Genomic DNA, 15,394 nt, shown 5'->3' with positions numbered 1-15,394 from the left:
TGATGTATTGGATATGCCAAACACAGTAACAACAAAGTCTCCAATGGAGACGTTACTGGGCCCGCTCGAGCAAATGGATGAACAACGGGAGGGCCTTTACTTTTACTTAAAGGATAGATGATGAAATATTTTGGGATGAAGGTTTGTATCTTCAATTTATTCTCAGACTTTTCACAAAAAAGATGATTGTATTTGCAGAAACAGGAATCCAGACCTAGAGCAATGTGTTATCAGTTGGTAAATGGGTAAGGGATATATATGTAGGTGCTATTGCTGCTTTCATGATGTAGGCTTAACTTTTTTCATTTGTTTGTTTTTGTGTTTTTTACTTTTTTGGGTCATACCTGGTGATGTTCATGGGTGACTCATGACTGCACTCAGGAATCACTCCTGTTGGTGCTTGGGGGACCATAGGGGATGCCGGGGATCAAACTTGGATTGGCTGCATGCTAAGCAAATGCCCTACTTGCTTTACTATAACTCTAGCCCTGGTTTAATTTTTGAAAATAAAAAATTATTTAAAAATCAACGTAACTTTGCACAGGAAGTTATTAGTTCCTAGGGAACAGATAAGTGTCTTTGAGCATGGGGCTTGCCTTGATGCTTTGCCTTATTTTTGTGCCGTTACTCAGTAAATAATGTTGGGCTGTTCTGATGTTAGTATGTATTCACATAATTTTCTCTGCCTTCTCTCCCATGCCTTGATTTGAATTCAGATTGGGTAGGATGCACACCCCCCCGCCGCCTTTTTTTCCCCAATAATTTGAAGCATGATGATTTAGAACTCTGTTCATCATAGAGTTTTTGTGCATATGGGATTCCAAAACCACATTTCACCCACGTTTCCACCTCGGAGGGGGCTTTTGATTCATTCCCTGGGGGCGTCTTAACTGCCCCGTGGAAGGATCCCTCCTGGTCCTATGCATGCCTTCTAATCCACACTTCCCTTGGACTTTTCCATCAGTGAGAACCTAGAAAATTGCTTGACACTTCGTCTGCAGAGGCCTAACGCCTATGTAGAGGAAACGTTTCCACCTACTTTTGTTAACAGCCTTTGGCTCACTCCTTTTGTTTGCGGGTGCCCAGTCGGTTTAGATGACCAGGTCTTTGTTCAGGTAATCGGTAATGCCAGTGGCAGAGAGAATTTTAGAATGTTGGTGAGCTCTCCCGATCTGGAAGCTCCGTCTTTAGATTGAGCATGTAGGTCATTCCATTCTGGTAATAACCTTGCTTGGGGAACCTAGTGACCCATTTCTCTTCATAAATGCCAGCTTTCTCGCTGCCGTCCCAGGATTTTTCGCTTCGCTGTAATACCATGCCCAGTTTCTTTTCTGTCTGCATCCCCAGCCCAGAAGCATTACATGGCATTCCTGGATTCTCAGGCGGCCACATTCAGTCGTCATAAGAAACGTTTCCTGGTGGTTCGAGAGCTCAAGGAGCAAGCCCAGCAGGTGACTCTGGGTGAGTGTCTGCACGGTGCCAGCAGTGGGCAACCGGCCCTGAACCTGTTGTCTCAGCATGTAAGGCTGTGGTTCCCCGGCAGTGCTTCCCCTGCCATGGCGAAGTTGAAGGGTTCTGAAACCCCTCAAGAGGCCTGTTTGACTCTTTTGGTTTTTTTTTTTTTTTTATTGAATCACCATGAGATAGACCATTACTAAGTTGCTTATGATTGGGTTTCAGTCATACAGTCTCCAACACTCTTCCCTCCACCAGTGTACATCAGTGTCCCCAGTTTCCTTCCTACCACCCCCCAACTCCGGACCCCCAGCCTGCTTTCCTTTTCCTCCTCTCCCTCTTCCTTCTCCCTCTCCCTCTCCCTCCTTCGCTCCCTCCCCCTCTCCCTCTTCCTCTTCCTCTCCCTCTCCCCCACCCTCTTCCCTCTCCTTCTCCTTCTCTCTGGGCACTATGATCCCTCCCCCTCTCCCCCTCCCCCTCTCCCTCTCCCTCTCCTTCTCCCTCTCCTCCCTCTCTCTGGGCACTGTGATTTGAAATATAGATACTGAAAGGTTGTCATATATGTCCCTTTACCTACTTTCAACACTCTCAGTTCTTGTCCATTGTGATCATTTCCAATTTTACTGTCATTTGGTCCCTTCTCTATCCTAACTGCCCTCTGCCCTCCGATTACTGACCAGTTTCCAACCACTGACCAGTTCTCCTGGCCCCTGTGTTCCTTGTCCCTGGATATTAATCTCATACTATTTTTTGTTAATATCCCACAAATGAATGCAGTCATTCTATATCCGTCCCTCTGCATCTGACTCATTTCACTCAGCATGATCCTCTCCATGTGTGTGACTGTATCTTGTGCGTGCTGGGCAAGCCTGGGTACGGGACCGGACCGGACCAGGCACTCTAAACAGCGGTAGTCCACTTGCCCCACTGGAGGCTGCCAACCCTCCAGACAGAGTCTCCATTCGGTGTCATTTTGCAGGGGAGGACATGCCCCAGCATCAGGAGTCTGACCTCTTCTCTGAAACCAGCAGCGTTATGAGTGCCAGTGACATGAGTGGCAAATACTCCCACAGTAACTCTCGGATCTCAGCGTATGTACTGTGTTTCGTTCACCATTCCCCAGGCTGTGGAGAATGTACACACAAGGACATGGGTTTCCCCACCAGGGCAGGGCAGCCCCTGGGAGCACCTTCTTCATGGCCATGGGGAGCAGAGCTAGGCTCTACCCTGCAGGAAGAGATCCAGGAGGTTAGACTCAGTTTTGAAGTGGTTTGTGGCCTTTGTGTTTGCCTGATGCAGTGGGACACTTAACACCAGGTACTCATTTTACGTAACATTTTATTCACTTAGTTGTATTTGTTAAATATGAAGTGGCTATCCTGTGTAGACACTGGAAAGATTAAAAGATGAAAGAGATTTTTTTTTTTTTTTTTGGTCTGGGACCACATCCAACCAACAGTTCTCAGAGCTTACTCCTGGCTTTGAGTTCAGAAATCACTTCAAGCATGCCTGGGGGACCATATAGGATGCCAGGGATTGAACCCAGGTTTGCAAATGCCCTGCCAGCTGTACCATCACTCCAGCCCCAGATGATGAAAAAGATTTCATGCAAAAGACTTTTTTCTATTCAAATCAGGATTGGAATAAGTGTTAAATGTACTGTATTTGATCAGAGGGTTTTATTTGAATGCCCTCATGCTAGGTGTTGTGTTATAAAAGTTGTTCATAGGGACCATTCCTAGCAGTGCTGGGATATTGGGCCCACTCCTGGCTGTGCTCTGCATTGGCAGGACAGTAGTTTGGGCCCTACAGTCTGGTCCATTTGGGTCCAGTGTGTGATGGGTCAGGTGGGATCAGGCACTGGGTCTCTTGAACGGTTGTCTCCCTGTCCCGTCATCAGAAATGTTTATGGGGATAGGACTTTTATAAGCGTTAATCTTGTATGGAAAATAAGCAAGATTGTTAACTGCACTGTGCATTAGGAGTTTAAAATGAAGATCTGTATAGTATAGGGAGACCACGGTCTCAAAAGCAACAGGAGCTCAACTTCTAAGAGTCGGGGTGAAAGAGCAAATTGCATAGTAAAGACTCCTGAGGCAGGGAGGAGTAGGCTGTTCATAGACACTGTGTGAGACTCAGATCACAGTCTGGTATATTTATGTCTCTTGATTTAAGTCTTATGTTGTTGCCTTGAAGTATGTTTTAGTATAGAATTCAGTTTAGTTGTGCTTATGTTTATTTTGCCAGCTCTTATCAGATGTAACCTTATCTTACTTTGGATGGCAATCAGAAGTTCCAGACTAGACATCACAGAATTTTATTGTTTTTCTACTGGTAGTAGATTTTCTAGATTTCTAGAAACTTGGTATCTAGCAAATCCATTCCTTCTTGTCTATTCAGCACTACGTTCTGAACCCTTGTACGTCTCTCTACTCTCTCTCAGGCGATCTTCAAAGAATCGCCGGAAAGCTGAGCGGAAGAAGCACAGCCTCAAGGAAGGGAGTCCCCTGGAGCACCTGGCTCTATTGGAGGCCTTGAGTGAAGTTGTTCAAAGTATGGAGAAGTTGAAAGGTACATTCTCAACACTGGTGATGATTTTTGTCCGCAGATCAATGTAAATAAGGCAACATAGAGACTTCAGTGGACAGTTAAGGTTTCGTTTTCCCCCCTAGAGTGAAGATGCAAACATTCTGCAGGAAGTGTTATTTCAGGGCATGTTGCCAAGACCAGCTTTCTCAGCTGCCTGCCTCCCTCTTCTGCCTTCCTCACTCCTGAGTTGCAAGTGATCAGGCTGCAGGGAGGGTGAAGGACGGGAGGCAGCGCTTCTTGCCAGGGCCCCAGGCTTCCCTCTTCCTCTCATAGTAGATAGGATGGATTACTTCCACCTCAGGGAAGAAAAAAGATGTGCATGTCTTAGAATACTATCGTATTTTGGGGGGGGGGGGGGGGGGGGGAGTCACTGATAGGAATCTAGCATGGAAGTGGAACGCAAATTTTAACCATCTGTCAAATGTCTTCTTCTCCAGATGAAATACACCATATTTTGAAGATGCTCTTTCTCTTTGAGTTTGATGAGCAAGGAAGGGAGTTACAGAAGACCTTTGAGGGTACTCTGCAACTGATAGAAAAGTCAGTGCCAGAAATTTGGACTCTCCAACACAAGCAGAGCTCAGCTACGCCCGTAAGTTCTTAGAGATGATTGTATGTCTTTGTCATCTTCACAGAGCATTTTGTTCACTTACACTCTTCAAAGTCGATGCAGAGCCTGGGAGGTAACCCAAAGGGTTAGAGCACACCCGGGTCCAGTCGCCAGTCTGCAGGGTCCCCTCAGCACCACCGGGAGTGACCCCTGAGCACCACTGGGTATGGCCACAAAACGAACAAAGCAAAAGGTTGATGCAAAATGGGTCAGGCATATGGCTCAGCAGGAGATGAGCAGTTGATGGCTTGCGTTGTGTATGTCGGTGTTGAGTTCATTCCCAAGATCATTGTCCATCATGTATGCTTCACGGGAACTATTTAAGGGTTAGATAAAAGGGTAGATAGAAAAAGCATCGCTCCACTCCAAGAACAAATACTTGAATTTGTTCTAGTGGGTATTGAATTTATTCTAGTCAGTATGGACTAGAAGAACTGTGATTATTGTCAAGACTGTAGAGGTTCTGAAGCTAATGGTTTATACTGCCACCCTGTGCATGCCCCTCTCGCTTCTAATTAGAGCGTATTCATGCCTAAGACACCAGCTACACACATCTTTCAAGGGAGAGTGATCAGGAGTCATGTGGTTTTGCTTTGGCAACGAGAGCCCTGTATGATGTGTGGCTACTTTGCCCGGAAGTGCAGGGTACATGTGGCATTGTTGCTGAGTGTTTGCCCCTGAGGACTAGCATGCAGTCCTCAGAAGTCTGCCACATGCCCACCAAGACTAACCCTGGGTAGCTTATAGCATTACTGGCAGCTGGTGTGCCAAATTTGCATTCTGCTCCATATTTGTTTCCATAGAAAAAGGCCAGGAATTTTCATGCCGTCTTCATTATTCAGATTTTCTGTGGTGTCGAGTATTGCTCTTTTCTCCCTTCAGTTGAGATTCGGTCATTTGCAAGGATTAGGCATCTCTCAGTGAGAGTTCTTCCCACAGCATTCTTTTGTTCTATCTATTAGAAGTGATTTTTTGTTTGTTTGGGGGCCATACTCAGTGATGCTCAGGGGTTACTCCTGACTCTGCACTCAGGTTTTACTCCTGCTGGTGATCAGGGGACCATACGGGATGCTGAGGATCAAACTCAGATTGGCTGTGTGCAAGACAAGCGCTGTGTCATCACTCCAGCCCCTTTTTCTACAAGTGAAATTTATAAGTCCGAGTTAAAACTAGAGAATGGACAAATCAAAATCCCAAAGAGGGGCCAGAGAAAGTATAGTGGGTAAGGGGCTTGCTTTGCACATGGCCAACCCTGTTTGACCCGTAGTATCCCATATGGTCCCCTACGTACTGCCAGGAGTAATTTCTGAGTGCAAAGCCAGCAATAACCCCTAAGCATCTCTGGATGTGGCCCCCAAACCAAAAAAATTTAAATTAAATTAAAAAAAGAATAAAAAGAAAAGAAAATTGTTTGACACTACGTACAAAGATGTTAGATTCTTTACTGCTGGTGGTGATTTGTTGCTTGGTAGTGGGTATTTGTGCGAGTGTAAAATCATCTTTTTTAATTTAGTCTACTTTTTTTCTTAGGTCCTGGGTCCTGATTCCACTGCAAATAGTATCATGGCCTCCTATCAACAACAGAGAATGTCAGCTCCTACCCTTGGTTAGTACTGTCCCCCATGTATTATTACAGTGGCAAGGAGAAGGCGTGTCTCTGTGTCAGCAACAGTACAAGGAAAGTTGGATATTGCCTACAATTTTCCAGCAAGTCTAAGACTCTCTTTAGTAAAAACAGTTTCATGCTTCTAGTGTTGGGAACCTGAGGACTGGGGAATCCAACATAACATTAAATGTAACAAAATTTTTTGTTCACTCTTTTCATACAGACACATCCTAGTTCAAGTTTAATTCTGCAGTCTAATTTACATTTATCTAATTTACATTTATACTTAAAGATTTTTCAGAATCCCCATATTTGGGGGTTGTACAGTTTACAAACATTACATCTTGGCAGTTACATATTGTCTTAATTCTTTTTTTAAAAATCCTTTTTTATTTTTTAAATTTTATTTTTATAAAGTTGTTCACAATGATTATGTTCAATAATCCAACACCAATTTCACCACCACATTTTTAATCATTCCACCCTGATCCCCAAAGTCTGCTCCCAAAAGCAGAACATAATAATTTACTTTGTATTGCCTTTTATGAATAGTTCACTAAAGATGATCCAAAAACGTTTCCTTAGAGGAAAGTGTGTAAAGATTGTTGAATCACCCTGGAGCCATTATGCTAGCGTATAGAGTAGGAGATGTCGCTCCAGGAATTCTAAGATTTTAAATAGAGTGATACAGCGGAATTAAATTTTTAAATGGATGGTGACTTTGGGGTCCAGAGGCATCTGTGTGGCATGTTGCTGTCTTTGTCTTCCGAGGTTTATTTGTGAGTCTCTAGGTCATGGCCATTAATGTTAATGAGTTTAAATGTGCCAGAGGCAGTTTGTGCCAGCGGGCATGACTGCCAGCTTCTGGAAGCACAGGGAGAAAGGGAGAAGGTCACCCATTCCTGACGCTGGGTAAGCCTGGAGATTTCACGTCCTGCATACGTGGGATTTTCAGCAGATTCACTCATGGATTCTTAAGAGCTGGATCTTTTCAGTCATCTTTAGGACCAACAGTATAATTTGAAAGCAACAAAGAATATTAAGAAACATAAAAGAATACTAAAGGTGTCTGCATTTCCCTTTAATCATTTAAAATACTAGTTGGGAAAGAGATGTTTCTCAGTTAGGTTCCATGTCCATCTCCAGTTTAAAAGTTACAAACCATAGACCTGGGAAGATGGCTTAGCGGTCAGGGGTCTTGCTCTGTGACTGGCATTCAAACCCCACCCCACGTTGCCCTTCCTTTTGCTTCCTCTGTGTGATTACTGCTTGGAAAATAGACTCTACAAATCTAACTGGAGGAAGACCTGGGGGTTTTAGGTAAAACTGCTTTAGTTTTATGACAGAATTTTCTCTCAACCATGTGTCCCTCCATTTCTTCTTCTTTTTTTTTTTCTTTATCTTAAGGTGGGGACTTTTATTTTGGTGGTGGAGGGTGGGGAAATCACTGTATTTGGAATTTTGGTATCATAACTATTTTCTGTCAACTGGATGTATGCTGGCACTTTTTTTTTTTTAACTCTTGTAATTGGCTACATTCCCTATTGAAGTAGAAAGCATGGATCTTGGGTATACATTTTGGTGAGACTCAGTCAATGTCTGTGGCCTTGTACCCACCACCGCCACCCCTCCATTAATAGAATCTTCTTCCATTCAGAGTTGCTTCTTCCCTGGAGTTGTCCTGCGTTGCCTCTGGGCTTGCTCTGAGCACAGACTCGCTGGGGTGGGGAAGCCTTGCAACTGGGTCACCTCAGGTCCTTCGAGCTACAGCGTGTCTCTCCCGATTTCCCTTTCTTTCAGATTCTGAGCTTTTGATACCACCAAAGATCAACACAAAGACCCCGTGGAAACTGAGCCTTCTGGAGTGATGGATGGCGTGAGGTGGGCCCTGGCCCAAGAAGACCGGCTCCCTCCCAGGCTCCCTCATCAGCCGATCATGCCTCCCAGCGCAGCTCTGCCCCACGCCACCAGGACCCAAGCAGCTTTTCGATCTTTATCTTGCCCATAATCTTAACCGCCAGAATGGGAAACTTTAGCCAGTAGAGCATTTCACAAGAGTTACTTGTTATTTTTTAAATGTTTGGATTCACGCTGCTTGAGAGCCTGCCTGTCTCTGGTGTTGTCATCAGCATCTCAGATTGTATCCCCAGCTCCGGGCCTGATTCATGTTGGGGCTGTAGAATAGTCGTTGTCTTCATCCGTGCCTCTGTGCCTTGGGAATAGTGTTTCGTGCTGTCTACCTCAAAAATGTGAAGCCAAGTCAAATGGTGTTTGTCAGTTGTTTTATGTTTCTAGAGGAGAGTCTTCCGTGGAAACAGCGTGGCTGTCACGTTACGGACATTTGGTCGTGCTCAGTCAACTTCGCTGCCTCCTTCCCCTCGAGCTGAGGAAGGAGCGACGGATCTCTTTGAAGGTTCCCAGTGCTTGTGGCAGTTACTTGTCAGAGTGAGCCGGGTCGTGAGCTTCCATTGTAATGGTCTCGAGCCTCCTGTCCTTGCAGTGTCCCTGGGGACTGTCTCTCCTGCCTGTGAGTCACGTGCTGGAGTGGTGGCAGGAATAGGTGAGACTCTTGGAAACGCCACCAGCACATTTGTTGTGGAAGCTTGGACATCATGCTGTGTGAGAGGGACAATCACTAGCCTCTTTCCTCCAGAGTACTGCCTCCGAAATGTTTATAAGCTTTTTTTTTTCCTTTTTTCTATTTCCTTTTTCTTTTTCCTTTCCTTTTTTTTTTTCCCCTTTCTTTTTTTTGGTGCTGGACCTGACCTCTGTCTTTCAGTTATTTCCTCTGGAAGAAATGAAAATTTTTCTCTGATGAGTCTAAAAAGTTGTTTTAACAGATATCATGGCAGTCCCCTGAGCACCACCAGGAATAATTCCTGAATGCAAAGCCAGGAGTAACCCCTGTGCATCGCCGGGTGTGACCCAAAAAGAAAAAAAAAAAATTAAAGACAAGTTTGGGCTGGAGAGATAGTACAGTGGATAGGGCATTTGCCTTGCACATGGCCAACCCGCGTTCAATTCCCAGCATCCCATATGGTCCCTTGAGCACTGCCAAGAGTAATTCCTGAGTTTAAAGCCAGAAGTAACCCCTGCGCATCGCCGGGTGTGATCCAAAAAGAAAAAAAAAATTAAAAGCAAGTATCATGGCTGAATCTTGGGTAAATCAAAAAATTTCTTTCATGTTTCAATTACCAGAACCAATCTTCATTAGTATACTGAGGGAATGGTGGCAGTGCTGGGGATTAAATCCCAGGACCTTACTTTTGCAGGGCAAGTGTTTTTCTGCTGAGCCAAATCCCCAGCCAGCAGAAAGTGCTAAGAAGTTCTTCCCTAATATAGCAAAATTTTAACTATATAAAGTATAGGAATCTAAGTGTGTTCGTTATGTCATTTAGGGTTTTTTTGTATGTCAGAAATAATTCAGTAGTGGGCCACGCCCATGTGCTGCCTGTAGCCGTGCGTTGCTGCCCAGTGCATGTGGTGTCCAAGCATGTGTTGCCCGCATCTCCCCTCGAGATTTGTACTTTCATACGCTCATATTTTAGTGTTGGGATATGTTCTGGGGTTCTCTCTCCACTCTGGAGAAGCCCATGTTCTCTCCTGAGTGCATTATTCTTTTTTTTTCCTCCCCCTCTCTCCTCAGAACTTCCAAATAAAATGTGGTTTTACTTCAAAAATAATAATAATATAATAGAAGGCCAGAGAGATAGCTTAATGGACTAAGCTCATGCTTTGCTTGCAGAATGTTCAGGTTTGATCCCCAGCATAGCACTGCCAGACCCCTGAATACCACTGGGTGTGACCCAAAAACAGCATACCAAAAAGTTCGAGGAGAAAGTGATAGATTCTGCTCTTTAAAACTCCACTTTTTGATTGACATTCATAATGAATTTGCTATATTTGTATCCACATTGAAGTCTTATATTGCGTTGTATTTCCCTTCTGTCATGGGTAAACGAACATGATAACTTGTATGAGATTTAAAAAAAATTTTTTTTTTTGTTTCTGTGCCACACTTGGTGGTACTAAGTGCTTATACTCAGGGATCATTCCTGGAAGTGATCAGGGAATCCATGGGGCTCCAGGTATTGAAGCTGGGTCAGCTGAATGCATTCAAGTGTCCTACCCTTTATACAACCCCCTCTCCAACCCCCAAGATTTTAATATTTTGCAGTACTTCTGAAATGTATGATAGTCAAGGGGCTCATGCAGGTGGATTGGAAATAGAAATCCATGTGTCATTGATAGTATTGTGACTTCGTGAATGTTTCGTTTTCTTAAAATAATTTATTGCAGCAGCACAGCACCAGCAGATTTGTAAATAGTATCATTACTGTCTCATCTGAGCAGGTTGGAATTTTTGTTCATTTGGAGAAGTAGGCAGGAATCTTGCAGGCTGAAGGTAAATTAAGAAAGAAATTGAGTGTGGGGAAACTGCACTGTATGGGAAAAAGAAAACATTTCTAAGACATGAATGTGTAATTTGGGATGAAGTGTGTCATATTCCGGAAATACAACTTGCTCAGTATTTAGGTTGTGATAAGAACAAAGCTCATGATACAATAAAAACCACATTCCTTTGTTGGTTCTCATGTTGAATTTCGCATGGCAACTAGAGACGGACACTGAGAGGGCACTCACAGGAATTGAATAGAAGCTCAATTCTATGAGAAGCACCGTTACCTTTTTAACACTGCTGCCTATTTATTTTCACTGCCTAGCTCCACAGTACGCACAAATTTGTGGGCCTGTGAAAGTCTTGGTTTGTCCTTCCATATCAGTCACACTTACTACTACCTGGGGTAGGAGTGAGCATCCCAGAAGCCAACCAGAAGGAACAAGATGCCAGAGCTCATGTGACATTGACCACCCCTGATCTTGTACTCTCGCTCTGTGCTTTATGCTCCGTTCCTGTTTGTTCACTGGGCTTCTCTGCCACTACCCTGTATGACTGAAGTTGTAGGAAGACAGCAGACCTTACTATATCCCGGTGGGAAGGGGAGCTTTGTTTTGTTTTGGTTTTGGCCTGGCAGTGCTTAGAACTTATTCCTGGCTCTGCGCTCAGGGATCGCTCCTGGTGGGCCTGGACCCCATATGGGGTGCCAGGAATTGAACCCTGGTCACATGTAAATCAAATGCCCTGTACTATTGCCACTGTACTATTGCTCCTGAACCCAGATCTTAGTATATTGGAAAGAACAGACCATGGACCTACCCATCTTAGTGTCCTTGGACATAACCATGTAATGTCACTTGCTTCCTCCAGTATGTGCCATTGAGCTAAGTAGTTGGTTTTCTTAACTTTAATGGCACCCTTGATATTGTGGGTATGTCATTCATTGTTTCGGGGTGCTGTCCTATAGGTTGTTTCATAGTGTCCCTAGCCTCACCCCTCTAGTGCCAATATTTATTGATCATATTCCTGTTATGATAACCAGAAATCCTTTCAGATCAGTTTCCTCTGGGCTATAAAATTGCCCTCACTTGAAAATCATTGGGCTAAGGGTGTAGATGGGGATGGGAGTGATAAAGGGAGTGGGGTCTGAAAAAAAAAAAATTGCTCGTCTAAGTTGACTTACACATACTAAAACTATTCATCCTGGGAGAAGAGGTTTCTCTTTTTCTATATGGGTAATAGATAATTAAGGGCTTTGAAGAAATTGGCAGTTATTCAGTCTTTTAGTTTTTCATTTTAGAATTCAGAATAATGTTGGCCTGGGATAGCCTGGAATGTTCCAGCCTACAAAAATTTCCACCCTCCCACACTAGCTACCCTTTATCAAGATCTTTACCTTTTGTGTAGGTTCTTGATTTGGGATCCCTATTAGATCTGTATGGTGTATATATATATATATATATATATATATATATATATATATATACACATATATATATATGTATTTTTTTAATAGTGAAACACCATGAGGTACAGTTGTAGATTTACAAATTTTTGTGCTTAGGTTTTGGTTATACAATGATCAAATACCCATCCCTCCACCAGTGCCCATTTTCCACCACCATGGATCCCAGTATCCCTCCCACCCCCATCCTCCAATCCCACCCTGCCTCTGTGGCAGGGCATTCCCTTTTGTTCTCTCTCTCCTATTGGGTGTTGTGGTCTGCAAAAGAGGCATTGAGTGGCAAACATGTTCAGTCCATAGTCTACTTTCGACATGCATCTCCCCTCCTTGGAGGATCCTCCAGACACCCTTTATTTGGTGCTCCCTTGTATGGTATATTTTTGTGTAACCAGTTTTGTTTGTAATCGATGTATTTTTAAATACTCTTGTCCATAGGCTTTAGCACTTTGCCAAAGAGATCTAAGTGATAATAAGTTATCCTTGAGCCCTTCCATCAGTGAATGTCCATGAAGTGTTTTCAGTAGAGTAGTTTGGGCAGATATTGAGATGAATGCGGCATACAGCCCTCAAGCCCAATATACCCAACCCTGCTGCTCCCAGACCTTCAGGGTAAAGCAAAAGGCCAGGTCAGCAGACAGACACTGAAGGCTTGCCCAAGAGCCGGTATTGGGTGGTGGCTTCTGGAACTCAGAGAAAGATTGGTCCAAGCAGAATCAGACATGATGGTGCCAATTGTTTGCAAGCCTGCAGTGTTGCTGAAGGATGTGGATGCTGCTACTTTCTAGGTGATGAGACTGTCACTGCATCACTCCTGGGTTTACCCGGAAGAGATGTAAAATACCCCAACAACATTTAGTCCCCAGTGTGTTGTCGTATTTCTCCCTGAGGAGACTTGTTTATTTGGGGGGGGGGGGTGACCTTCTGGCAGTATTTGCCTCACCAGTTGGTGATTCAGTACTCGGGACTGAGAGTATGGTACTACCTTCACCCTGCAGTGCTCAGGGGCGTCCAGGCCCACCTCTGGGGATGCTTGGGACGCCACCAGGGATCGAACCTGGGTCAAGTCCCATGATAACCACTATTGTCTCCCAGACCTCCAAACAGATTTTAACAAGTTATTTGTGAAATGGGAATCCTCAGCATAAAAGGACAGCCACTTTAAGAGTTAATTTCTCCCACGAACATATAAGCAGTCAACCTATAATGTAATTTTTTTTTGTCCCCAGCCCCCTGCCTCCACTTTCTTTTAGCACGTGCATCTGCGTGTGTGAACTTGTTCAGTCAGGAAAAACACCTGAGCATGGAGGGGAACATGAGGTGTGTTTAATAGTACAGGAATGGATATGCTGGCCCAGTACTCTCTGTGACGCCTGTTCCTCATCCGGCACAGCTGCTGGCTGGCCACTATCATGGTACCTGCATTTAGAAGCACTTCCTGTAGAGGAAGAAAGGTCCATGCTCCTCATACTCAAAGCGGTGGACCCACAGGGGCTGGAAGCCCTGAAGCGAGGCCAGGATGGAACCTCCGGTCCACACAGCGGAGTCTCTCTCGGGCAAGACGCTGATCTGCGGCACGTCGTTGGGACACATGCTGCTCAGCTCCTTCTGCAGACGGTTGGGGAAGCCGGTGAGCATTGTGCTGCCCCCACAGAGCAGGATGTTCCCCATGAGGTCCCGCTTGAGGGCCACGTCACACTTGTTGAGGCAAGACACTGTCTGGGTGTGGAGGCCCAGCTGCATGGACTTGATGAGGGAGGGCTTGAAGAACATCTCAGAACAGAGGTATCTCTCCTGGCCCAGAGAGATCTCCTGGCCGTCGGGCAGAAGATACCGGACCAGCGGAGGGACATTTGGCTCTTCAGAGGGGTCCAGGGCCACAAAACAGCACTTCTTCTTGATGTCTTCCACAAGGCCTATCTGATCCTCCGTGAAGTGCTTCCCAGAATTGTTCATGAGGCACATCAGGTAGGAGGTGAGGTCAGCACCTGCGTAGTCCAGCCGTCCGGTGATGCTGGGCAAAGGGTAGCCCTCATAGATGGGGACCACGTAAGACACGCCATGGCCCACCTCCACCACCAGGCCGGAGGTCCTCCCGTACGAGTACATGGACAGGCGGGACTGGTAGGCGATGTGCATGGCCGGGGTGCTGAAGGTCTCGAAGAGCATCTCAGCGTACTTCTCTCTGTTGGTGTGTGGGCTCAGCGGGGGGTCTGAAACCAGAACCGCGTGCTCCTCTGGGGCGATCTTCATCTCCCGGTGGAAGAGATACTCCCAGATATCCTGCACCGAGTCCCAGTCTACAATGATGCCGTGGCGCAGTGGATTCACCAGCTTGAGACGGACGTCCGGGTTGAGGAGCTCCTGCCCCACAAACGTCTCCTTGCGATTGTCCCCAGTTTTGGCGGTCTCCATGTAGGGCTTGCCCACAGTCGAGGAGATCTTGTGGCTAGGGGTGGGGAGCCCAGCAAAGCCGCACTTACAATAGCCAGTGCCAAGGTCCACAACCACGGCTTTGGTCACCTCTGTCTTGCACGTATCCCTGGGCCCTTTGGCCGTCGTTGATCCCTCGGGCTCAGAATTGTCATGGCGGACCCACACTGCTCGTTTGGCAGGACCATCTTTTAGGGAGGCCGTCTGCAGGGAGACCTGGTCACCCACCTTGTCAGGTCCATCCCCTATAACTGCAGTCTGTTGAGCCCACACACTATCTAGAGCCATCTTGGTCTGTAATGTTCCTCAATCCCACTGGCTAGAAGGCCCAAAGGGCTTAAATCACAGGGCAACTGCAGAACTTCCTTAGTCATGACATCACCAATTGTGACAACCCAATAGCCCAGAGCTTTAGACTGGCAGCTTCTTGAGTGACTCCAAGCGAAGACCAGGAGGGGTGTGGAGAGCCACATGGCTATCAGGGGGCAGTAGGAGTAGAGGATTTGGGACGCCATGTAACAGAGGAGTTAGAGATGGGCCTGCATGCCTTTCATGAAAGTATTGGACAGGGGGCCGGAGTGATAGTACAGTGGGGAGGGCATTTGCCTTGCATGCGACCGACCCAGGTTTGATCCCTGGCATCCCATATGGTCCCTCAAGCACCATCAGGAGTAATTCCTGAGTGCAAAGCCAGGAGTAACCCCTGAGCATCACTGGATGTGACCCATAACCCAAAAAGCCAAAAAAAAAAAAAAGTATTGGACAAGTCATTCTTGTTTTAAATCTGTTACTTAATAGTTTTCTGGCTTTCTGGCCTCATTTCTTTCCTGTGCAACCCTT

The 15,394-nt window shown here is 45.6% G+C and overlaps 2 protein-coding genes across 2 annotated transcripts in view; one reads left to right on the top strand and one right to left on the bottom strand.

Annotated features, from left to right (window-relative positions):
• ELP1 (elongator acetyltransferase complex subunit 1) overlaps positions 1–8,961 on the top strand; it is a 56,607-nt gene extending 47,646 nt beyond the window's left edge. The window contains exons 32-37 of the mRNA XM_056117231.1: positions 1,348–1,461; positions 2,435–2,546; positions 3,899–4,026; positions 4,482–4,636; positions 6,185–6,260; positions 8,061–8,961. Coding sequence (XP_055973206.1) covers positions 1,348–1,461; positions 2,435–2,546; positions 3,899–4,026; positions 4,482–4,636; positions 6,185–6,260; positions 8,061–8,128 — 653 coding nt within the window. The 3' untranslated portion in view covers positions 8,129–8,961. The remainder of the gene's footprint in view (positions 1–1,347; positions 1,462–2,434; positions 2,547–3,898; positions 4,027–4,481; positions 4,637–6,184; positions 6,261–8,060) is intronic.
• A 4,585-nt stretch (positions 8,962–13,546) lies between these two features.
• On the bottom strand, positions 13,547–14,842 carry ACTL7A (actin like 7A). Its single transcript, XM_056117232.1, has one exon. It carries the CDS (start codon positions 14,840–14,842, stop codon positions 13,547–13,549), a length of 1,296 nt encoding a protein of 431 aa, XP_055973207.1.
• Between the last annotated feature and the right edge of the window lie 552 nt (positions 14,843–15,394).

This window comes from Sorex fumeus, unplaced genomic scaffold (genome assembly GCF_029834395.1).
Source record: "Sorex fumeus unplaced genomic scaffold, SorFum_2.1 ptg000034l, whole genome shotgun sequence".
NCBI lineage: Eukaryota > Metazoa > Chordata > Mammalia > Eulipotyphla > Soricidae > Sorex > Sorex fumeus.
The sequence above is the reverse complement of the archived record's forward strand: the minus strand, read 5'-3'. Positions and strand labels throughout refer to the sequence as shown.

Bases quoted from the DNA above. Each gene is read 5' to 3' on its own strand.
- ACTL7A (XM_056117232.1), bottom strand. From the start codon at position 14,842: ATGGCTCTAGATAGTGTGTGGGCTCAACAGACTGCAGTTATAGGGGAT.